General features: G+C 45.0%; 1 protein-coding gene across 1 annotated transcript in view; it reads right to left on the bottom strand.

The window, feature by feature from the left end:
* Positions 1-706: 706 nt before the first annotated feature.
* Positions 707-25,663, bottom strand: part of DARS2 (aspartyl-tRNA synthetase 2, mitochondrial) — a 29,653-nt gene continuing 4,696 nt past the window's right edge. Inside the window, 16 exon segments of the mRNA XM_081012177.1 lie at positions 707-1,251; positions 2,104-2,137; positions 2,139-2,180; positions 2,552-2,662; positions 3,705-3,923; positions 5,040-5,192; positions 6,361-6,423; positions 13,154-13,261; positions 14,127-14,306; positions 15,553-15,622; positions 16,823-16,929; positions 19,074-19,120; positions 19,367-19,490; positions 20,604-20,699; positions 23,930-24,031; positions 25,302-25,368. Of these exon segments, the coding sequence (XP_080868303.1) occupies positions 1,064-1,251; positions 2,104-2,137; positions 2,139-2,180; positions 2,552-2,662; positions 3,705-3,923; positions 5,040-5,192; positions 6,361-6,423; positions 13,154-13,261; positions 14,127-14,306; positions 15,553-15,622; positions 16,823-16,929; positions 19,074-19,120; positions 19,367-19,490; positions 20,604-20,699; positions 23,930-24,031; positions 25,302-25,368 (1,711 nt within the window). The 3' untranslated portion in view covers positions 707-1,063.

Genomic DNA, 25,663 nt, shown 5'->3' on the forward strand with positions numbered 1-25,663 from the left:
CCAGAGCCAATGTTTCATCCAGAAACCTACCAAGCTGTTCAGCAACCACTCACTCAATTACCTTACCCAAGTACAGAAGATTTGAAACCGGACGGTAATTGGATAGATTTAAAGGATCTACAGATTTTTTCTTTAAGAGCAGACACACACCACTGCTTACTTCAACTCCCCTGGGAAAGTCCCGATCTCACCCAGCGGGGCCTGCACCTCGTCTGGACACGCTCTAATCAGCCATGCCGGGCACAGGTCAAGGGGGCAAGTGGTGGGCTTTCCAGCTCGGAGGAATCCAATTGAAGTGGTCCAATACTGGACCTGAGGACAGTCGAGGAGCCTCCAATTCTGTTACTGTATCCAAATTGGAAGGGAGGTCACAGCGGAGCAGCAAGACTTTCTCTGCAAAAAAGCTTGCAAATGCCTCACATCTGTGGGTCAAATTCTTATTTAAATTTGGCTGTTCCTCTAGAGTTGTAAAGACCTAATTATTCTAAAAAGTTGCGCTGGGCAAGAGCTAGCAGTTTATTATGGTTTATTATGTTCTGATGCCCTACTTACCCCCCCCCCCCAATTGTCATGCTACTGAAGCAGCTGAGCCTGCCTCACAGTATTTTGAGGATAAAATGAGAGTACTCATGTATGGCACCTTGAGGTGGGATCTAAAGTTAATTAGAAAAATAGCTTCCTAAAAACTTGTGAGAGCTCCAAAATCTGAATCATACAACTAGTTGTTACTGCGTTTTACAAAATAGTACAAAAACTTGCAATAAAAAATGATTTATAGCCTGTGCTTACAAACAATTCTTCACTTGGCTCAAGTCACTGATTTTTTAAAACCCTTGTGAGTGGGACAGACAGGACAACATCTCATCCTGATGCCCTTTCTCATGCACCCATCTAGTCACTAGTGCCTGATTTCTCCAGCAGACATGCTCAAAGGGACCTGCTGTAGTGTGAAGCGCTCCATTTTCCCATCAAAAGCAAGTACAGGAGACCATCTTAACAGTTCCAAAAATCCAATGGGTTCACTACTGGATGTTTTACTCTTCATTTCTGTCATGTACACTAGTCAGTTACTTTTCACTTTCACTTCTGGCATGGGCTCTGCAATCTTGACATGGTATGGTTCAAGCTCTTCTGGGGCAATGTAATCTGGAGAATTGCACATCAGGTCTCTTCCCTTGAATGATTTGGGGAAGGCAATGACATCTCGGATACTTGCAGCTCCTACTAGAAGGCAAATCAGCCTGTCAAGTCCTAAAAGACAGACATTGAATATTAGTGGCAGCATCAAATTTCAATGGGCATTCGGAATATTAGTCTGGCTGTGAGGTCATTCTTCCATAGCACCAAAACCTTTCCATGACCAATATATATTGTGCAGGCAAACAATAATGCTAAATAAAATGACTCGAGTATAATAATGTTTGATTTTGTCACCAGATGTGTGGCCTCTGACAAGCAGCACATTTGGAACTGTTTGTTTCAAGCTCTGCTTCTAGCAACAAAACAGACTGGAAATGTGCATGAACATATGTAGATCTTGTGTTCATTGTTCTTGGTGTGAGGGCTTTCCCATCCAGGATGGCTGTTGGCTAAAGTTCTAATCAGGAGATTCAGAAAGTGGTTTTGCTTGCACTGGGGAGTCTAACTAGCAAACATATTTGAGGCGCAGATTAAATGACTGAGGGCTTTTGCAGCAATGTGGTGATCTAGAGCACTTGGAGTATGTGCAAATTTTCCCAAGGTGTAGAATCTGCAATCAGACTTTTTAAAAGAGTACCTTGTATGTCTAATACATTTTTTTGCGTTAAAACCACATGCTTTTCTGAACTGACTTTGACAAGGGTGAGGTTAGTCCGTGCGCACACACACACACGTGCCCAGGTAATAAAATAGCCCACAGCGAAATCAGATTGCCACAAATGCTGCTCATCCAAACGTGTTTTTCTTAGGGACTACAACTGGGGCATGGTGGAAGGCTAGATTAATTCAGGAACTGTTAGTTTAATCACTCCAGCATCAGGGTATGTGTAATGTATCAATGAAAAGTAATATTAGTGTTGATGGTCAGTGTTCATTGTGATTCAAGTAAAAGCAGATACTGACCTAATGCTATTCCTCCATGCGGAGGTGCCCCCACTGTCCAGTGCTTCAAGCAGGTGAGAAAGCAGCTCTGTGTCCTCCTAGAAAAAAGCAAGTATTAATAACCAGCATGACTTAAAGGGCCAGACTGCTTGGTAAACCTGCTTTCTAATCCCTGCTCCCCTCCCCCTTCTGTGAGCATGTGTGGCTCAGCTCAGATTTTCTCAGTGTAAGTGTGAAACACAGGGAATTCACTTGTGAGCTGCAATCTACATAGTCCTCTTCTCCCTCCCTCTTCTGATGAAGTAGGCTGCTGCCGAACAAGAACAATTGTGCAAAAACTAAGCATGCAGACTAGCTGGTTGATACCATCATATATTGATTGAAGCTCACTGTGAAATCCAATAGGATGAGGAGCAGTGTATGATTGAATGTTTTAAATAATAATATGCAGAATCACTTTTGCTACTACCTTCAGCACTGTCTCAAGAATGAAACGCTGCAGCTTTGCGTTGTGTATTCGAATGGAGCCACCTCCAATCTCATTACCGTTAAGCACCAGATCATAGTGCTGACCGCGGACCTGGAAAGAACAGGAAGAGAATTTGACTATATACTTCTCTTTGTACCCTTTGCATCTGTGTGAAATACAATCTCTCCTGAGAGTGCTATTGAACTAGGTGGAAATTTGCTTAGAGACAGGGTAGACAGAAATTGGGGGTCCAAAGACCCAAGTAACTGGTAATTCCACAGTATCACACACTTCCACATTTCCCCAGTTCTACCACTGCTGCTACATTTCTAGACTTCTACTGCTCAAAACACAAGGCTTGTGAAAACAAACATCTATTAAAAACCAATTTTTAAATTGTAAAGCATTATCTAGCAAAAGTTAAAATCCAGTGAATTGCAACGGGCCACTGCAATTAATGGGTTGAAAGCACAGGTCATTAAAATAAATCCTATAAATCATCAGTGCATGATGCCACCTCTATTTTCCTTCAACTGTAAGGCTGACACATCTTTGGTTTCCTTCTATCTCTCCATGCTTTTCAGGAAGAACCTGAGTTTTCCATTTACACACCTCTCAACAGTAGCGTTCTTGCTCCTATCTTGTAGGGAGATTGGTAGATTCCAAAAGGTGGTGCTGGCAAGGATTACTATTTGGCTTTGGGTGTTAGGCTTACAAATTCCTATGCTGCACACTATATAACCAATACAGGAAACTGCTTGGTAAGATCTTCTGGAGATTTTGGGGTGAAAGCTCACCACTATGCAATGAAGTTCCTGAGTGCCTGGATGGAATCAATAAATCCAGGTGAGGCAGAGTTATTTAGGGATTCAGGAAGTTATGGATCCAGCTGTCCTGGTTGGTGACGTATCTCATTGAAAGAAAAATGGGCTGGATTGTACCAACAGCAAAAGTAAAACCAACTTAATGTTAGCTATTGAAAACTAGCTACAATAAAAATGCTTTGAACTACGGTGAATACTAGCTCCATCAGAGACAGAAATCTGCTCAAGGGAGTGGAACAATCCTCCAAGGCTGTTTTGCCTTTCCTTTTCTAACCCTGCATGGCTTCTTTGAATACACTAAACAAAAAACAAAAAAGGCACCAAGTCACCTTGGCAGGATCTGTATAGAGGAGGTGCTCATCAGAGGGGTGGGGGGCAGTGAAGGGATGGTGAGCTGACTCCAACTGCCTGGGGTTTTCTTCTTTCCGGAGGAAAAGGGGGAAATCCACCACCCATAGGAAATGAAAGGCAGAGGGGTTGCGAAGGGACAGGCCTCTTGCTTCCAAAAGATCAGCAGCCTCCAAGCGCAACTTTCCCAATGTAGAACACTAAAAAGAATGGGGGGGGGGGAGATAAAGACTGTAGCTTAAGGCAACAACAATCATATTCTACACTTTATTTTATTGAGTGAATAACAGAGGCAGATAATTTAGTGGATGCTTCACTTAAGATTTCTTGGATTAAACTTACATTTCTTCAAACATCAAAAAAGGTAGAAAACACTTTCTAATATAAAACAGCTGCTATTTAGCCATCTTGCATCCAAGTTATCTGACATTCAGTTTGTACTTTAAAAATTCTCAAAACTACATTACATTGGGTCTCTGTTTTATAAGGAGTGCCTCAGCTATAAAGCCATCCTTTGGCTCTATGAGAGATATGGGAAACATTCTGACCTTGCAGATGATCTGGCGGAATTAGTCAAGGTTTTAAAAGTCTTACAACAGAGTAGGAATAAGCAACTTTCCACTCATCAGCCTAAACACAGCTGGAGAGCTGTTAAGGTTGTGGAAGTCGTCATATATGGTACTTAGGCTATGTTCAGCTTTGAGGAATTAAAATATTTTATATCCTGCCTTTCCATTCCAAGGTGTCTAACACACTTCTTAAACAATAATGTGTTTTAACATACTAATGGAAAACTGCACATAAAACAGATTTACAAAAGGAGAGTGGGAAAACCTGAAACTGGTTATGCGATAGGTACATCAGAACTGAACAGCCTTCGGTTGCTGTCTAAACACCACCAAGGAGGTGGGCCTGCCAAATCTTCTGCTGATCTGAAACAGCTGATCAAGCAGAAAACTTGACAGTAATTATGCTGATGAGAACAATAAAAGACTTGGGGACCCAATATTCTCCTTACCACCATCATAATAAACTTTATTGCACTAGCCAAAGGCCATGGCATCATTCACAATGGGAACAAAAAGAAAAGCAACAATAAGCATAAAAACCATAAAAACATCAGACACTGCAGATACAATATACCACGATCACTTCTCAGAATAGCAGGGGGTTCTCATGTAGAATGTGCCAGCTTAAATGTCCGAATCACCTTTGCAACTGACTGCTATTTTATCTAGTTCTTTTCTCCTGATCTTCTTAGCTGCCAAGGCATATAGTGCTACTTTATAAGTTACAAGGTCAAATATTCTGTTTACCACTTTCTCATGCTCTCCAGCTGCCAGCAACACGACGTCATCCACATTGGCCTGAAGTGCTCTGACAAGCTCCAGTTTTTGTTCTTCATTCAGGAACTTACCAAGTGCGGACTTCATGCTGCCATCAGACCTCAAAATGAAGTGCAATATTCCCTGTTCAGGAGAGAAGGGCAGAAGGGAAACTTAGGCAGTTCCTGAAAAAGCAAGTAGATACAAGTAGGCCAAATCCATGTCAGCAATGAACACAACTGACAAACCCAATTTTATATAGCCATCATTTGCTTGCGGGCTTTCTGCAAAAGAATGACCATATTCCTGAAAGCATGGAAAGGAGACAAGGTAGGGAGCAAACTGAAGAAGAGGAGACACAAATGGTAATCATAATTCTAAAGCAGTTACCATTGTGGTGTGGAAAGGCCTGGCACAGCTCAATCCAACTCCCCAGAATACTTCAAACCCCAAGTGTTACCTGATAAATTTCAGATACTCTATTTCCCATGAGCAAAGACACAGGAAAATAGCTCTGAAATCCTGCTACACAACTCCACACTCAGCTACGCAGCTCCTTATGCACCTCAGGTGCTCGTTCTTGTTCTGTGGTTGGTGGCCAAGATGCATGGTCTAATAATGTTTGAATATTTTTATTTAATGCAAAGACTGCAAACACTAGCAAATGCCTTTCTGGATCAGATTTGGGTGCAGCATTTTATCTCCAACCAGCTACTTCTTGCAGAGCAGAGCATGATGGCGATACTCATTCCACGTTCCTCATCCCCAGCATCCAGGGATCAAAACCATCAAATATGATCACGTATGGCTAGTAGTCCTGGACAGACCTGTCCTCAGAGCTAATTTTGATCTTCTTCTCACTTAATTTTGAGCTTGTTCTCATGTATTGTTTGCATTCAACTCTCTTATCTTCTCTTTTCAAATTAACACCAGCGGATGAACAATCAATTCATGGGAAATTCCTCCTGCCCCAGCCTCACTGAAAGGAATGAGAGCTGAGCAACATCACATCTCATGCAGTTTAGAAGAAATTAGTGTCATACCTCGGGTTAACTATGCTTCAGGTTGAGCACTTTCGGGTTGCGCTCCGCGGTGACCCGGAAATAACGGAATGTGTTACTTCCAGGTTTTGCTGCTTGCGCATGTGCATACTGTCAAAATGACGTCACGCACATGTGCAGAAGTGACGAATCGTGCCCCATGCATGCGCGGGTTACGTTCGCTTCAGGATGCGAATGGGGATCCGGAACGGATCCCGTTCGTAACAAGAGGTACCACTGTACTGATGGAAGTGGAAGTTTCTGTGCCTTACCTGGTTAAACTGGGATTTTGCCAATTCATTTAATGACTCCAAATCTTTATTCCGAAGATGTTTCTAAATAAAAGATAACAACAGAGAAGAACAGATCATTCAATTAAGCCTATATACTCTGAAGGGCATTATTATTACCTTCATCTGTTTGTTCCTAAAATTATGCTGAGTGGTGGTGGTTAATGCTCCCTATTTTATTAAACTTTTTCACATTGTATTTTAAAACTCCCCATGTTACACTTTTACAAGGAATCAATTACCTTATAAAAGCAATATGCAGAATACAAAGCAAGATAGCTGAACGAAAACTAAAAGAGAACAGCAACAAAATACAAGGAAAGTAAACTTGTAATGAATACAGTATAGTAATTCCTGGCAAAGAAAACTTTGGCAATTCTTAGGTACAATAAAAGCACAGCCATGACTGCAAAAATTATATTTAATGTGCCCAGGTTTAATGAATAACCTCTCTCAGGTACCATCAACGTGAGAGAAACAAGGCAAGTATTTGAAAGTCCTCTATTTGCCCTGAGTTCCTGCAAATTTAAACTGTTAAGAAAGTTTCTCCATTATTGGAAGAACTGCGCTGTGTGAAAGTGTAAAAACAGTGGCAGTGTATATGAAAGTGTAAAAACAGTGGCACAGCCAAGTGACACACACACCAAACACCAAATTCCAAGGGCTCCCAAAGTAGACCACTAGATGCCTACCTTGCCCTGACATAACATAGGGCCACAGGTTCTCCCCTGGTGTAGGACTTGAACTACTGAGACCTCAGTTCAGCCATCAGGTGGCTCTGGGTTAATTACCATTAGTCTACTGGGCAGCATAGTCTACGTCTTTGGTTTGCTATGAGTATAACATCATATAGACCATGTAAATCATTACTGTAGATATACTTTAAAAAAACCCAACTACATTGTAAGCAACCTTGAGCACTCCCATTAGAATGTGGGGTATAAATAGGCTCAACGAACAACAACATATATGCACTATCCTGAGTGCCTTGGAGGAAGGTTTGGATGAAGACAGGATCATTCCACACCCCCTTTTTCTATAAGTAAAGACTTGTGATTGATATGACCATAGGGGGGGCACGTGCCATAAATCGCTGAACAAGTAGTAAACCCGCGAGCGTTAACTCTGTCTTTCCTTCTTGAAATCGTGTGCGAATAAAGGACAGAGCAAGGGGGCGGGGCCAGGTGCTCCTTTCTCCCTGCGGAGGAAAACGAGCCAGCAATCAACCGGGGATCGACCTGTCTATTTTATTTTTATGTCTATAAAAATGTTTATGTCTATAAAAATGTTTAAGAACGATAGAGCCAGTGTGGTGTAGTGGTTAAGAGCAGTAGTCTCGTAATCTGGTGAACCGGGTTCGCGTCTCCGCTCCTCCACATGCAGCTGCTGGGTGACCTTGGGCTAGTCACACTTCTCTGAAGTCTCTCAGCCCCACTCACCTCACAGAGTGTTTGTTGTGGGGGAGGAAGGGAAAGGAGAATGTCAGCTGCTTTGAGACTCCTTCGGGTAGTGATAAAGCGGGATATTAAATCCAATATATCTCCCATGATATATATTTAATAGTGTTTTGAGTCCTGTTCACTTTTCATTCAGTCTTTGGTAATAATAATAATAATAATAATTTTATTTCTATCCCGCCCATCCAGCTGGGTTTCCCCAGCCACACTGGGTTGCTTATAACATATCTAAAAACATAATAAAAACATCAATCCTTAAGAACTTCCCTAAACAGGGCTGCCTTCAGATGTCTTCTAAAAGTAATAATAATAATAATAATAATAATAATAATAATTTATTATTTATACCCTGCCCATCTGGCTGGGTTTCCCCAGCCACTCTGAGTGGCTTCCAACTGAATATTAAAAACAGTACAGCATCAAACATTAAAAACTTCCCTAAAGAGGGCTGCCTTCAGTTGTCTTTTAAAAGTAAAATAGTTGTTTATTGCTTTGACATCTGCTGGGAGGGCGTTCAACAGGGCAGGCGCCACTACCGAGAAGGCCCTCTGCCTGGTTCCCTGTAACCTTACTTCTCGCAATGAGGGAACCGCCAGAAGGCCCTCGGCGCTGGATCTCAGTGTCCGGGCTGAACGATGGGGGTGGAGACGCTCCTTCAGGTATACAGGACCAAGGCCATTTAGGGCTTTAAAGGTCAGCACCAACTCTTTGAATTGTGCTCGGAAACGTACTGGGAGCCAATGTAGGTCTTTCAAGACCGGTGTTATATGGTCTCGGAGGCCGCTCCCAGTCACCAGTCTAGCTGCTGCGTTCTGGATTAGTTGTAGTTTCCGGGTCACCTTCAAAGGTAGCCCCACGTAGAGCGCATTGCAGTAGTCCAAGCGGGAGATAACTAGAGCATGCACCACTCTGGCAAGACAGTCCGCGGGCAGGTAGGGTCTTAGCCTGCGTACCAGGTAGAGCTGGTAGACAGTTGCCCTGGACACAGAATTAACCTGTGCCTCCATGGACAGCTGTGAGTCCAAAATGACTCCCAGGCTGCACACCTGGTCCTTCAGGGGCACAGTTACCCCATTCAGGACCAGGGAATCCCCCACACCCGCCCGCCCCCTGTCCCCCAAAATCAGTACTTCTGTCTTGTCAGGATTCAGCCTCAATCTGTTAGCCGCCATCCATCCTCCAACAGCCTCCAGGCACTCACACAGGACCTTCACCGCCTTCACTGGTTCTGATTTAAAGGAGAGGTAGAGCTGGGTGTCATCTGCATACTGATGAACACCCAGTCCAAACCCCCTGATGATCTCTCCCAGCGGCTTCATATAGATATTAAAAAGCATGGGGGAGAGGACGGAACCCTGAGGCACCCCACAAGTGAGAGCCCAGGGGTCTGAACACTCATCCCCCACCACCACTTTATGAACACGGCCCAGGAGGAAGGAGCGGAACCACTGTATGACGGTGCCCCCAGCTCCCAGCCCCTCTAGACGGTCCAGAAGGATGTTATGGTCGATGGTGTCAAAGGCCGCTGAGAGATCCAGCAAAACTAGGAAACAGCTCTCACCTTTGTCCCTAGCCCGCCGGAGATCATCAACCAGCGCAACCAAGGCAGTTTCAGTCCCATGGTGAGGCCTGAATCCCGATTGGAAGGGATCCAAATGGTCCGCATCCTTCAGGCGTGCTTGGATAATAATAATAATAATAATAATAAATTTTATTTATATCCCGCCCTCCCCAGCCGAAGCCGGGCTCAGGGCGGCTAACAACACTAAAATAGTGCAACATTATAAAAACATCAAAGAATTAATTAAAATCAAAATTGATGGCAACCATAAACTAAAGTATTGTAAAGATTGCCAAAGGAGGGAGTCAGGCTGCGCCCTGACCAAAGGCCTGGTGGAACAGCTCTGTCTTGCAGGCCCTGCGGAAAGATGTCAAGTCCTGGAGGGCCCTTGTCTCTTGTGACAGAGCGTTCCACCAGGATGGAGCCGCAGCCGAAAAAGCCCTGGCTCTAGTTGAGGCCAGCCTAACCTCTCTGAGGCCTGGGACCTTCAAGATGTTTTTATTTGAAGACCGTAAGTTCCTCTGTGGGGCATACCAGGAGAGGCGGTCCCGTAGATACGAGGGTCCTAGGCCGTATAGGGCTTTGAAGGTTAAAACCAGCACCTTAAACCTGATCCTGTACTCCACCGGGAGCCAGTGCAGCTGGTATAGCACCGGTTGAATGTGATCCCGCAGCGAAGACCCCGTAAGGAGTCTCGCTGCGGCATTCTGCACCCGCTGGAGTTTCTGGGTCAGTCTCAGGGGCAGCCCCACGTAGAGCGAGTTACAATAATCCAGTCTGGAGGTGACCGTCGCGTGGATCACAGTGGCTAGGTCAGGGCGAGAGAGGTAAGGAGCCAACTGCTTAGCTTGGCGGAGATGAAAAAATGCCGCCTTTGTTATAGCTGCAATCTGCGCCTCCATGGAGAGGGAGGTATCGAAGATTACACCCAAACTCTTAACGGACGGTGCTGGCACTAATTGCACCCCCGCAAGAGATGGGAGTTGCCCCCTCAATCCCATATCGTCCCGTCCCAGCCAGAGGACCTCTGTCTTCGAAGGATTTAACTTCAACCGGCTCCCACGTAACCATCCAGCCACAGCTTCCAAGCATCTGATCAGTGTGTCTGGGGCCGAGTCAGGATGGCCATCCATCAACAGATAGAGTTGGGTGTCATCAGCATACTGATGGCAGCCCAGCCCAAAACTCCGGACAAGCTGGGCGAGGGGGCGCATAAAGATGTTAAAAAGCATCGGGGAGAGTATCGCACCCTGGGGCACTCCACACACCAAGGAGTGGCGGGATGACAGTTCCCCCCCAAGCGCCACCCTCTGTCCCCGACCAGAGAGAAACGAGCGCAGCCATTGAAGGACTGTGCCCTGGATCCCCACGTCGGCAAGGCGGTGGTCCAGGAGTTCGTGATCGACCATGTCGAAGGCTGCTGACAGGTCTAGAAGAATCAGCAGCCCCGACCCGCCTCGATCCAGCTGCCTGCGGAGATCATCTGTTAGGGCGACCAGAGCCGTCTCGGTCCCATGACCAGCGCGGAAGCCGGACTGGAATGGATCCAGAGCCGATGTTTCATCCAGAAACCTACCAAGCTGTTCAGCAACCGCTCTCTCAATCACCTTACCCAGGAATGGAAGATTCGAAACTGGGCGGTAATTGGATAGATCTAAGGGATCTAATGATGTTTTCTTTAAGAGCGGACGCACCACTGCCTCCTTCAGTTCCCCTGGGAATGTCCCGGTGCCAAGGGACAGATTGATGATATCCCCCAGGGGGGCCCGCACCTCGTCTGGACACGCTCTAATCAGCCAAGACGGGCACGGGTCGAGAGGACAGATGGTGGGCTTTCCAGCTCGGAGGAGTCTGTCCACATCGGCTGGGGATATCCGGTCAAAGTGGTCCAATACTGGACCCGAGGACAGTCGAGGGGCCTCCAGTTCCTTTATTGTATCCAAATTGGCAGGGAGGTCATGGCGGAGCGACAGGACCTTCTCCGCAAAAAAGCTCGCAAATGCCTCACAGCTGTGTGTCAAATTATTATTTAAATTTGGCTGTCCTTCGAGGGACGTTAAAGACCGAATTACACTAAATAATTGTGCCGGGCGAGAGCTAGCGGATGCAATGGAGGCCGAGAAGTAGGACTTCTTAGCGGCCTTCACTGCCATCTCATAGGTTTTCATAAAAACTCTATAAGATGTTCTTGAGGCTCCGTCACGGGCACCCCGCCATACTCGCTTGGAGTTGTTTGGCAACCACCCGCTCAATCACCTTGCCCAAGAATGGTAAATTTGAGACTGGGCGATAGTTGGCCAAATTGGCTGGGTCTAAAGATGTTTTTTTAAGAAGCGTTTTAATGACCGCCTCTTTCAGCGGGTCTGGGAAGGCTCCCTCACAGAGGGAAGCATTCACCACCCCGCAGAGCCCATCACCCAGCCCTTCCCAGCTCGCTTTTATCAGCCAGGATGGGCAAGGATCAAGGAGACAGGTGGTCGGTTTCATTTGTCCAAGCAGCCTGTCCACATCCTCGGAGGTAACAGATTGGAATTGATCCCATGTAACAGGACTAGACAGAACTCTAGCACTCTCCCACCCTGGCCCTGCTCCCACGGTGGAGTCTACCTCCTTCTGAATCTGAGCGACTTTATCTGCAAAAAACTTTGCAAAAGTATTGCAGGAGATCTTGGGGTCCCTACCAGGCCCCGGTGGTGCAGGTGGTTCCGATAGATTGCGAACCACCTGAAAAAGTCTCCTGCTGCTGTTTTCTGCAGATGCAATGGAGGCGGTGAAGAAGGCCCTCTTCGCCGTCGCCATTGCCACTTGGTAGGCTCGACGTTGAGCTCTAGCCCGTGTCCAGTCTGATTCAGAATGAGTTTTCCGCCACCGGCGCTCTAGCCGTCTTAACGATTGTTTCATCACCCTCAGCTCCGGGGAAAACCACGGGGCTGTCCGGGCTCCATGCAATCGGAGAGGGCGCTTCGGAGCCAGACAGTCAATAGCCCTGGTTAACCCCGCATTCCAGCAGGCCACCAGGGAATCAGCTGAAAGGCCATCAACTTGGGATAAAACATGCCCTACCACTCTCTGGAAGCCAACTGGATCCATTAAGTGGCGGGGGCGGACCATCCGAATCGGTCCCACCTCCCTGCAGAGGGGAAGGGTTGCGGAGACGTCCAGTTGCACCAGGAAGTGATCTGACCATGGCACTTCTTTTGTTTCGCTTTTAGTTCATGTCAGATCACCAACATCCATAGAGGTAAACACCAGGTCCAAGGCATGTCCGCGGCTATGAGTTGGGCCAAACTTATTCAGGGACAGCCCCATGGAGGCCATGCTTTCCACGAAGTCCCGAGCGGCCCCTTGTAAGGTCATTTCGGCATGGATGTTAAAATCCCCCAGGACAACCAAGCTAGGTGTCTCCAGCAGCATATCCGCCACGACCTGAAGCAGCTCGGGCAGGGAATCCTTGGTGCAGCGGGGAGGTCGGTACACCAATAGGAATCCTGTACTGCCCCTATTGCCCAACTTCCAGAACATGCACTCAGAGAACTGGGTCTTCCCAATAGGACGCCTGGTGCAGACTAATGACTTCCTAAAAATCACTGCAACCCCCCCCCCGCCCACATGACCTGGGTTGCTAGTTGGTTAGTCAGATAGTTGGTTCTACTGTTACTGATCTGTGCAGGGGAAGAGTCAAGAACCCTTTTGTATGGATGGTATATAAAGAGCAACATTACAAACAACATTTGGAAAAGAGAGCAGAACTACTCACCGCTCCCTGTGGAATGCAAATAGCTCTGACGGTGCCCCGGGACTCATTGAGAGATTTCTGTAGAACTCCAACTTCTGTGTTCCTGAACACATCAGTGACATCAATGATCTGAGCATTAGAAGTAAGAAGTTGGAGGGTTGTTAAGGCAGCACATGACACATAAGAGAGATATTCAAGCACTGTAAAAACAGGCAACCGGCAGGGATGTTGGTGGATGTGTACACACACTTTGGCCACCAAGAGCTTTTCATTTCTCCACCCCCATTATTTCTGCATGCCAGTTGTCAATTTTTGCACAAGCCACAACATTAGTAAACGTCTAGAGAGCTACTCTTTGCTGCCCCCCTGCACACCCATTCACAGTGAATCACAACAGAAGTTTTGGAATAATTATTCCTTACATGACTCAAGTTCTAAGCATGTTAGTCTGCTGCAGCAAAGACACCAAAGCAATACTTGAAAGGGGGGGGGGGTAGATGGCGGCCTATGCCTAAACTGCCCCCCCAAACAAGTTTAGCCAAATCATGGTCTCCCACCTGGCCACACTGTTGATTTGAACATTGCTGCAAAGAGAGTCTTCTGGCCCTTTAAAGACAACAATTTTTTATTGTGGTGCTACATTTTTGTGGGCCACAGTTCACTGATGCACCTGACCAAGTAGACCTTGCGATACTGTAGGAACTAAAAAGACTACTTGCTTTTATGTGCAACTCTTGTTGTGCTTTCTGTGCACATACAGAAACAATGATCATTTAATACAATTTTGAAAAGGCATTTGCACTTGTTGTTTAGAGCTTTGAAGCAGGTTTAGTGCCAACTGAGGAAAGCAGTAGGCTGCAGCCTGTGTATCTTTCCTTACAGTTACATAAAGCTATATAGTAAAGGATGGTTAAGAAATTTGATTAAAACATAAGTAACTATCATACCCAACTCTGTAAACTTTCCTGAACAGGACTTAGTTTCCAGAACACACCTTCATTTCAAAGCGAGTGTCTGGCTTATCGGTCCCATAGGTGGCCAGAGCTTCATCATAGGTAATGGATGGAAAAGGTATTGTGATGGGTCCCTTCTCCTCAGGCCAGGAATACTGCAGCAAGCCCTCAATTAAAGCCTGAATCCCAGTTTGGTCTGCAAATGACATCTCAATATCAATCTTGAGGGAGGGGGAATTAAAGAGAGACAAAAAGGGAGGGGAATAAGTAATGTTCAAAGGCACCATAAGAACATTATTTTTCCGTATCTAAAACTCTTACAAAATAGATATTTATAACTGAAACAAGAGAAGTATAATGGAAGCTAAATTCTGGAAAAGATACAGGTGTTTGAATCCAGGCTCAGTGGCCAGGTGTACCTTTTTTCAGCTCTGGCTTGCTCACTGGTTACAGCCCCTTTGGAGGGTGGGGAACTGACCACTGTAATCCATGCTCTGGTAACTTCTAGACTGGATTATTGCAATGCGCTCTATGTGGTGCTGTGCCTAAAGATTACTCAGAAACTTCAACTGGACCAAAGTGCAGCAGCCAGATTATTGGTTGGGGTTCCCTTCAAAATTCAGACCACATGTTTTAAAACAATTGCACTGGTTGCCAGTTCATTTCTAGGCATGGGCGTAGCCAGGGGAGGCAGGGGGACAGCTGCCGAACCCCAAATCAAGTAAGTAAGCTTGCACCTAACCACTATACATTTTTCAACAAATACTGAAGTTGCACCTCTGACTTTTAACACCTGGGATGTATATTTTTACAACCCACCCTAGTTTTGTGATTTTAAGTTGTTTTAGCCCATAATGGGACCTTATGGTGAAGGACAGATAATAAATTAAAATAATTTATTGAGGTTCACAGCACCCATTTCAAACTGGAGGATTTGCACTTTGGGGATTTGGCACTGGAGATTCGTTTGTAATATTTCGAAGTCACTACTCCTTGTTGTAACTTAAAAACTTTTTTTTTTTTACAATATATACCCTTCAAAGGAACTACACCTCTTACAGTCAGTGGGGATAGGATTGTAGACCAATGCATTTATTACTGCATAAGCTTTCAGGTTCTACGGTCCACTTTATCAGATGCATCTGAAGCTTACAGTAGGAAACCTTCCTTACAGCAAATTAATTTGCCCAGGTGTGAAAAGCTCCCCGGGAATATTTTGCCAAAGTTCTAATCCCACAGTAATTGGCACTTGACACACCTTAACTTTTTGGCTTGGTCCTTAATGTGTTTTTGGGATGTTAGAAATTACTGTTTTAAACACTGTAGCAAAAGGACACTTTATGTTACAAAAAGATCATGTCTTGTACCTGCTGTACAAGTTGTGCCGATCACGTGTCCAAGATTTCCTTAGAGCTTTTAAATCTTACATCAAATTGTAAAAAATACATAGCAAAGGATATAAATTACCTGAGTGAATTCAGGCTGCCTGTCTGGCTTGGAACCTTCATCTCGATAGCAGCGGGCTACTTGGAAGTACCTGCCATTGGAATTGAAGGTCACCACTGTCACCATTCTGCTTACAAAGTATTAATAGCATTTTTTCCAAAGATATTCACCATCGGCAGGCAGAAGGAAAGAGCTGCTTGAGTAGTGGCTATGATAACTAGCACGAAGCTAGTGGACACAGAAGAGAAGGAATAATCAGTGGTCCGAGGAAGGAGGTTTATGCCCAAGTGAGTATTTTTCATGATCGTTGAACCAGTACTCCGTGCTCCACACACTTTGGCTTGATTACCTGTCAAGTCCTAATTTGGTGTCACCACTGACCTGTCTGCAGAACAATTCCTCTGCACTGCCAGAGAAAGCTAGGGGAGGAGAAGAGAAAAGGAGATTCTCTGCCACACTCCTGATGTTTGTGTCTCTACTGCTGCTTCTGTTTGCCTTACAACTCAGCAGTGCAACTGCTCCACCAATTCAGGAGACAGCAGGGGGGTCTCACATTGCTATGAGCAGGGGCCCTTTTGTCCTGGGGTCCTTTACCTTTACCCTTTACCTTGCCAAAGCACCATGAGAATGCACTCCTGCTGAGCAGATTTGCAGTGGCTTGTCCTCGGGTACTAGACAATGCCAACTTTATTGTGAACCCTATTCTTCTTATTAGGGTGGTGTCAGTTTCTGTGACAAGTTACCTCTGCCGCCCAACCCCCACCCCACTCTAGGGAACGGGGTTTCCATTCCCTGATTGTCAGGGAACTGACATCGGAGCTAGAGGTGGAGGGAAGGCTCTCTAATGATGCTGGAGAAGGGCCCAGCAGGGAGAGAGGCAGCTCCGCAGATGGGGCAGCAATTCAGTGCAACACCAGGAATAAGGAGGGGCAGATGGGGGAATCGGCGAGAGGGCTCCCGGACTCTTCACCGGACACCAGCGGGGAGAGCACTGGTCCTCTGCTACCAACGCCCTCCCTGCCCAGAAGACTTCCGCGCAGAGAAAGTAGGAGGAGACTGGGTGTCAAACAACTTTTATGTTGGAAAAGGTTTAAGAAACGCCCACTGACGGATTCTGCTAGCGACTGAGGCAGCCACGAATTGAAGGGCTGTCCAGACAGAAAGGTTTAACAAGGCAACATAGCCAGGAGAGGCGGCAACTTACGCACGAGCAACCCCATACCATTATACTGATGTAGGAGGAGACACTCGTGTAACATTCCTTTTACCAGGAGGTTCCCAAGAAACTCACCTGTCCAGGCCTCCTACCATCAATAGCTGCTTAAACTGCTGAGGACTCTGGGGCAGTGAGTAAAACTTCCCAGCCTCTCGTGAGGGCACCACAAATTCCTTTGCACCCTGATTTTAAAAGAAGGGTAGAACAACAGGAATTGCAGTGACTTTAAAAATGCAGAAACTTATACTTCAGATCAATAAGGCACAAAACAGGTCCCCAAATATTTTTTGCCTCCACCAAGCTCCCTTTGAAAGATTCAACACCTTCCCACAGCATTTACCCACTAATGCACTTTGCTCACCAAACCCAAATCATGTCTCCTGCATGTCACAGTTGTTGTCATGCAATAATGATAATTGTCAGTACTAATGTGGGTTCCTAAAACACACCAGAGGCAAATAAACACATTATATTTATTTCCAATGGTAGAGCAGGTTCTTCTTCTGCCCTTAGAACCCAGTTTCACATCTACTGGCACCAAACAATCTGCCCTGATAAACATGTTAACCTTAGTTTCACCTCCCCCCTTCCAAGTCAGGTGGGATGTTCACATCCTCTTTTCAGAAGCTTACACATATTTACAGTTCACCTTTTAAAAATTAAATAACAAACAATAAACTAAAACTGTTTAGTGGTGGTGAAGAAATGGGAGACTGGTGATCTCATGGATGCTGTTGCATCGGTGTTCCCTCAAAGTTGTAATACATTCAGCATCAGAAGGCGACTAGGCTTCTCTTTGATTCAGCCTGAAACTTCATGCACACTTGCATGAAGGGGCACTGCATGGCATATGGCTCCACCTGACCCCCATCTACACATTAGTGTGGGGCACCTAAGGCAGGGAACACTGTGTGTAAGTTTCCCTAGCTCCTGAAACCCTGCACAATCATAGATCCATGGTCTGAAGCACTCCTAGAGGCTTCCCCACTTCAGATGGCAGTGGGAGCCACACACCATGGGAGTTGAGGCCAGGGGCACAAAACTCCCCCAGTCTACTGAATCATCCCTTCACAAAGCAGGTGTCATGACCCCCCTGGGCTTGAGTGATTGTATTTTGAAGCTGCTTTCCACTCAAACAAACCCCAACGTGGCTTGCAAAAATAAATAATAATAATAACCCAATGGAACATCACATGTACAGCAGAAAACATATAATTAATAAATATCACCAGTAAAACAATTACAATCTATAAAACAATGCTAAGAAAACCAGCAACTAAAAAATAACATAAACATGATTCAACTTTGTACACACAGTTCCTCCCACCCACCATACAGGAGGCCCCTGATCTAACAGAAATACCTACAATAGAGCTAAGCTTTAATTTATTAGTTATTAAGTTAAACCCTGTAACTTGTTTTTTTCAACAAGTGATGTTCAAGACAGTCACCAACAACAGTGCGAATACAGCAAAACAGCTGTCACGGGAATATTGAAGGGAAGGCCCCCCTCAACATGTATTGGACCCTTACATCTATTCTTAAACTATGATGTCCAGTTTTATTAGTGCTATTAGTTCTATTCTTGCATCGCAAAGGATTGAACTAGATGACTCTTGGGGTCCCTTTCAACTCTACAATTCTATGATTCTTTGAGATTCAATTCCACATCTCCTGGAGACAAGACTGAAGGTGCAGCTAGCCACTCAGACGGAGTTGTACCCCTGAAGAAGGCTCAGTCTGGGTTTGCTTGAAAGCAACGCTGGAGCCTGCTCAGCCTGAGCTTCAGATGCAGCTCCCCAGGGTGCTACTTGCTTTGCCTTGTAAGAATCTGACCTCTAATCTGCTTGTCCTTGCCTTATGGCAACTTCCCCCCAACCTGCTCCCCTCCAGATGTTTTGGACCACAATTCCTGTCAGCCCCAGCCAGCAGGGTTAATGGTTGGGGATAATGGGGGTGGTAGTTCAAAACATCTAGAGGATGTCAGGCAGGGAATATTGATTTATGCAAACTGATCCATGTCTTGCCTGAGATTACCTGACCAGAACCTGAACTCGGACTTGCTTGCTTTTTCTTTTCTTCCCTTGTTAAAACTCAAATTTCTGCTAGCATACCAACGCCCTTCTTCCAGAACTCACCCTCTTTTTCAGAACTCAGGATTGAGAGAGAAAATATTTGTTTTGAGGGCAGAGACAGTGGCTTCAAATAATCTCTGACACTCTGGAAGAGTAATGGCTGTCTTCAACCTCCCACTTTGATGAAAATCCTTTCTGAATCAAACAATAAGAAACTTTTACAAAGCAATATACACAGAGAAAATACTTACCCCTGGAGTCTTCTTGAATAGTGTTGGCGTTTCCACATCCACAAAGCCTAAAACATATTTCATATATCACTTGTTATTGAGTAAAAGGAGAAAATAAAAGGCATTACTAAAATGCTGTTATGAGTTAGAAACAAAGGAAGTTGCCTGAAACCAGGTCAGACCACTGGTCCATCTACTGTCAACAGTACTGTCAGTTTCAGGCAGGGGATATTCTCAGGCCTGTCAAGGAATGAGTCAGAGACCCAAAGCGGGTACTCTACCACTGAGCTACACCCCCTGTCCACTTCTCTCACCATGACGATTGCAGAGGTATTCCCGCATTCTCATCACCACCTGGGACCTCATTCGTAGGTTGTACTGCATCTGGGCGCTCCGCAGGTCCAAATAGCGATACTGCATTCGCAAGGCCTCGGTTTTCTGAGAAGGGGAAGGGGTTGTAGGTCAGAAGAAAAAACAAGCAAGTACATGAATGGGAAGCTTATGGGGGGAAAGGAAATTAAAAATAAATTAGGAAACATCCACATCACAGTGAAATGGCAACAAATTAGTGCTTTTCTTCACAGCAAAATGGTTCAGACCTCTCCCACATGTAATTTTCCCCATTTTGAAAAATTAATTCTTATTTTTTCACACTATTCAAAAGGTATAATCTCAAATATTTATAAAATTTTGCTCAAATATGAACCCAGACACCAAACGGGTTTAAAAATGTCCTGGAACACTGATTTAGAATGTGACATAACTGAAGATACTTAGCCATGTGGGGGGGGGGGGAACCATTCTTCTCATAATATATCAGCTAAACATAAAGAACTGTCGTTAAAGGTGATTCATAAGCAGTACAAGACTCCTAGAAGACTCTTTTATATAAATTCATCTCCACTTCTAAGGCGGTGGAGGGGATGTTCAGAAATTGGATCGTATCTCTACCTATGGTGCAGCTGTACTGGAGTTCAATAAATCTGGGCAACATTATACAGAGACATTGATAAGATCTTAAACGGACGTATTACCCCAACTTTTCAATTAGCCTTTTTATATATATGTGATAAGGGTAATCAAATTTTGCATAATATTTTGGTTTTGGGGGTCGAACATGCACAGAAGCGCCGAATTGCAACCCGTGCATGCGCAGACGCGCCACTGTGGGTTGCGAACGTGAATCCCGCACAGAAAACGTTCGCAACCCGAGCGTCCACTGTAGTGATGGAGCCTCTTGAATTTCAGTAAGGCAGGCCTTCCACCACATGATCATAGGGTCATGGAAGTATTTCTAAAGCCTGATAATAATTCTCACATATTTCCTTTGCTTTCCAGCCATTGCTAATCGTTATTTTCAGTTGAAGACAAATTATGGAACATTTCCCCAAAGCTGTTAATTGGAACTGTACATCATCAACACACGCTTCTTCCCAAACCTTCTTTCTACAAGACTGGACAGGAGGAAGGTTGGAAGAACAAGGTCACCCAAGAATTTCAAATATGCTTTGTACCAAACAGCCAACCACACAGAAATAAAGAGAAAGTCACCTTGGCAAAGTCTTTTATTTCAAAAGGAAGTTTCTTACAGGAGTTCAGGATCTCTACTGTTTTCACCTTAACTTCAATATCACCTGTAGGCAATCTCTAAAAATGAACAAAAAAGAGAAAAATAATCACCACTATTTTTACATACATTCCTGAGATGATGGTCCAATAGCTATCTGCACTTGTGCCATTTTTTATTATTTTACTGGTTTTAATTTTTTGTTAAGCATATCCAATGGAAAGACAAACTTCTGTCTCCCTTCTCCATTTTGAAGATGAAGGCTTGCCTGGGCTTAAACCACCTGGCCAGAACAGAGACAAGGCAACATGCCACACCTCCTGCAGTTCAGCTGGACGTGAAAGGCCAAGGCAGGCTTCAAGCTCCCAGTCACCACTGGGCCGGAATCAACTAATTAATCCCACGAGCAGAAGCCAACACAAAAACTTCTGCTAGCACAACTAGCTCCCTGCCTCATGTGGGGGATGTTGGGTGAACCCCCAAAACAGCATGTGGAAGAGAATAGCTGAAATCCTTGCGTCGACAGAACATTCACTTTAGAACAGTGTTTCCCAAAGTGGGTGATGCCACCCCCGGGTGGTGGGGAGCGCTGGAATGATCCAGGGGCGTGGTAGTAGCCTTGGGTGCAATTGGGGGGTGTTGAATAAAACTAAGGGGGCAGTGGAAGCATAAAGAAAGAAAATTTTTAAAAACCGTTCATACATGTTTTATCGGTTGTGTGGCTTACTGCCAGGTCGGGCGCTGTTGGGGGACCGCGATACCTCCCCTGGATCTGCTGCTGGAGGTGAGGGGTTTTCCCGGGCTTAAGTGAACCCTTTTTGGCTTCACCCAGACCCTGAAAGTGGATCACAGCTTGCCTCTCTATTTGGCCAGTGGCAAGCAAATCAGTCAACTAAAAAAACAAATTGACTACAAATAACTAATCACAGTGATTTAAGAATGCTGCTGACAAAAATTAGAACCAAACATTAATAAATTGATAGCAGCACACCAGGTTCATCCTTTTCGTTAGGATTATTTTTAATGTTATACATAATTTTTATTTTAATATTAATATTATCCTTCATTATCTTAATTTTCTGTAATGTGAATGTTACTACGGTTGATTATAAAAAAATATATATATAATTTCAAGCCTCAAGGTGTTTTATTTACAACATCTTTCTTTATTATGTTTTAGGGTGTGGGTAGAAATATAGATACAGTATATAAAAGAACACAAATTTGTCACTGCAACTTTCTGTTCACTTAAAGAAGGTAGATTTCCAGGGGGCAATGAGTAATTTTTTGCTGAGAAGGGGGTGGTAGGCCAAATAAGTTTGGGAACTTTTGCTTTAGAATGACAATTAATTCTTCCTCCTGACTCCTCCCCACTGGGGGTGGGAAGGGAAGGCAGAAATTGGTTTTAGCAGGAAAAACTAACCCTAGCCACTTTGGCCCTGCATTGCTTATTTTAAGCATTATTATTAATCATTTCTATAGTGCCATCAAGGTGCAAGGCACAGTGCACAGGACCCGAAGGCAGGTCTCTGTGCCAAGGAACTTACAATCTAAAATGCAACATATGGGAAACAGAGAAAGGGGAGGGAAGTGGAAGCAGAAGTTAGCATGGAAAAAATATGTGACTGTTTCAGCTGCATGTGATAAGTTGAGCTGCAGGCAGATACGGGAGCCAGGGGGCTAAGCCAAGCAAAAGTCATGAGAAAGGTGGGTTTCGATGAAAGATCGAAGGAAGAAAGGTGGAATCACACAGAAGCTAAGATCCCCCAGCCTTCCTCTCAACCTTGTTGTTGTCGTAGAGGGAATGGGGGTTGCTAAGTAACCACCAGGGCAATCCTTGCCCACCTCTGCAGCTCCAGGCTTGGGCAAATACTGACCAGATAATGGCAGTTACACTCACTGGGGCAAGTGGAAATGGGGCAGCCTACTTTTAGCAAGCAAGACCAGAAACTTCAGGTGAGGCTGAAGTCAGGAGGTTACAGCCCTTTATTATCAAATTAGGGCTGGCCGATATAAGCTTTTCAACATCACAGTGCATTGCCAGCCAAACATCACAGTCTGGCGATATACTGTTGAAAAAACCAGCTGCATTGGCCTCTGCCTGCAAAGCAGCTGGTGAAACTGCCTCAGCTCTCACCCTGAGAACTGAGGTGGTTTCACCCAGGCGCATCAGGGAGGGTACCATTGCAGCCGCCCCCATGCCGGGTGCCACGCCCCCAGTACGCATACCACGCCCCCCGGAAGTGCGCCAGTCACAGCCCCGCCTGCTCTCCGCCCCCAGTGTCAGAGCGTGCAGCTTCGCCACTGCAAGCACACTCACCCTCAGCTGAGCAGTTTGAAGGAGCCCCCACCCTGCCACTGGCTGACGGGAACCAGACCTGGGCTGAGGGCTCCTTTTTAACTGCTCGGCTGAGGTAAGGACAGCTTCATACTCCTCAGTCAAGTAGTTTAAAGATGCAGAGGGAGGAACAAGCTGTGTTGGCGCACTGTATGAGGGCAGAGTGTGATGGCAGTTTCACTCAGCAATATATTTCACTCACCGCTCCTGAGTCCCTCTGCTAGCAGCACCGCTGGAGGAAGGAACTCTAGCCGACACTGCTAGCCAGTGCTTTTTTTCTGGGGGACACAAGGTACGCATACCCCTAAACATGTTGTGAATCTAAGTTTGGCCTTATTGAGGGGCAGTATTTCAATAGGAGTAGGAAAATGAGAGTATTCCTAAACCTTTTTTTTAGAAAAAAAGCACTGCTGCTAGCAGAGGTACTCAGGAGCTGTGGCGGTTTCACCAGCAATATACCGCTGAGTGAAGCGGACATCGCGGTCTACTCCTCATACTGATCCTGGGCGATACAGCCATACCTCGGGTTGAATGTGCTTCGGGATGAGCGCGTTCGAGTTGCGCTCCACGGCAACCCGGAAGTAACGGAGCGCGTTATTTCCGGGTTTCACCGCTTGCGCAGAGGCTCAAAATGACGTCACGTGCATGCGCAGAAGCGGTGAAAAGCGACGCGCATGTGCGCAAACGTGCCGTTGCTAGTTACGTTTGCTTCTAGATGCGAACAGGGCTCCGGAACGGATCCCGTTCATATCTAGAGGTACCACTGTATATCAATATATCAGCCAGGCCTTTATCAAATATAATAGCAGTAAATGACAAAGCAATACAAATCCAGACCCACACTTCCCAAACCCAAACACTGTGTCACATGTGAGGAGACATTTCAGCTTTCGGGAAACAGTTTGTAGTGTCTTGAAGTGGCCAAGTTACACTGAGATAAAATTAGGGGGAGATTCTCCTTAAAGTACGCACGGGGTTTGTCTGTCCTGGAGGCCGGGGGACAACAGTTCCAGTCAGCCTCACCACAGATTCAACTGGCGTGTCATACAAGATCTTCCTTAAATGGGAAGCTGCCTGCAGAAAGACGGAAACAACACATAAGATTGCGCAGGTACATCGTTTAGGAGCACAGATTTAGAACTGATGAGCTACCTTAGTTGTGGGCCAATTTCAGTACTGCAGTCTAATATTAGGCTCCTCTGCCAAAGCAGAATTTGCACAGCCCAAAATTCACAAGCAAGAATCCTGCTGATGAATTCTATCTTAAGATTATAAGAAGTGATTTGCTGAGTCAGATCAAATCCCACCTAGTCCAGCACTCCTTTCTAGAATCCTAGGCCGTAAGCATAGAACTGGTTCGTAGTTTCTGCGGGTGCTTAACCTGCATAAATGACCCCCTTTTATCCTACTTGAAATGAGAAGAAAAAGGCAGGCAGGCAGGCGAGATAAACAGCAGACTGTGATTTCTACCTTTAAACAAGTCACATTCAGCTTCTGCTCTTCCTCCACCTTACTGCTAAGCTCACTTCCCTGCATTATCCTTGTAGGCCAGCGGTTCCCAAGTCCCCTGATCCCAGACCACTTGAAAGTTGCTGAGATCATGAGATGGTTTTTCTGCCTGCTGTAGAATTTGTAATACACTGTACTAGATGTTGTATAATTTTTAATTGTACAGTGATACCTCAGGTTACAGATGCTTCAGGTTGCAGACGTTTCAGGTTACAGACTCTGCTAACCCAGAAATATTACCTCGGGTTAAGAACTTTGCTTCAGGATAATAACAGAAATCGCACAGCGGCAGTGGGAGGCCCCATTGGCTTAAAGTGGTGCTTCAGGTTAAGAACAGTTTCAGGTTAAGAACGGACCTCCAGAACGAATTAAGTACGTAACCAGAGGTCCCACTGTATTTTATTGCTTCTTTTAATGCTTATACATTTCATAGAATTCAAACTGTAACACAATATAATATACAAATAAAAAACAATACAAGAATCCCAAAGCCCTTTTCAGGCACTGTTTATGTGTTTAAGTGTATTCATAACACCAATAAGGGCACCAATGATAATACTTTTCTTTTAAAATGAGCACAGAATATAAGCAAAAATAACCTACTTATGATTGTATATTCATTGATAAATCTTGTGTGTAGTCACACAGAATGAACATCTATATGCTGTATGTCCACTTGTAAATGATCAGAAGTAGTTATGGGAAATCAAGTTTGCTGTTACATATTCAGAATCAGAATTATGTTTGAATAATTGCAATGCTTGGTGGGCAACATGACAGACGACAATAAATCATTTAACCAGTGCAACTGCAGAAGCAAGCCTTGATAGCTCACCTCATCCTGAGGTATGATAATCTGGGTGAGTCCTTGGAAGTCTCTCAAAACCACAAACTGCTGCTGTCTAATCACAGGAGACACAAACAGAAATGTTTGTAACACTTCAGGTAAAACCTCTACATTAGAGCAAGCTTAAATGAGGTCAGTTTACATATGCAGATAAATAATATAATACAGAGTTCCTGAGGCTACTATTTCATGCTCATGTCCAAGAGAAAAGAAATCTCTGCATATTGAACTTCAGAAAATCAGGGGAAAGGCTAGGCTAGGACCTTCTCCCAAAGAGTGAGTCCCAAACATGCTATATCCCACAAGCACACTCTCCTCTTTCAGAACTGACCACTAGCAACCAAATCAGA

The sequence above is a fragment of the Podarcis pityusensis genome (genome assembly GCF_964106645.2).
Source record: "Podarcis pityusensis genome assembly, chromosome: 6".
In the NCBI taxonomy this organism is placed as follows: domain Eukaryota; kingdom Metazoa; phylum Chordata; class Lepidosauria; order Squamata; family Lacertidae; genus Podarcis; species Podarcis pityusensis.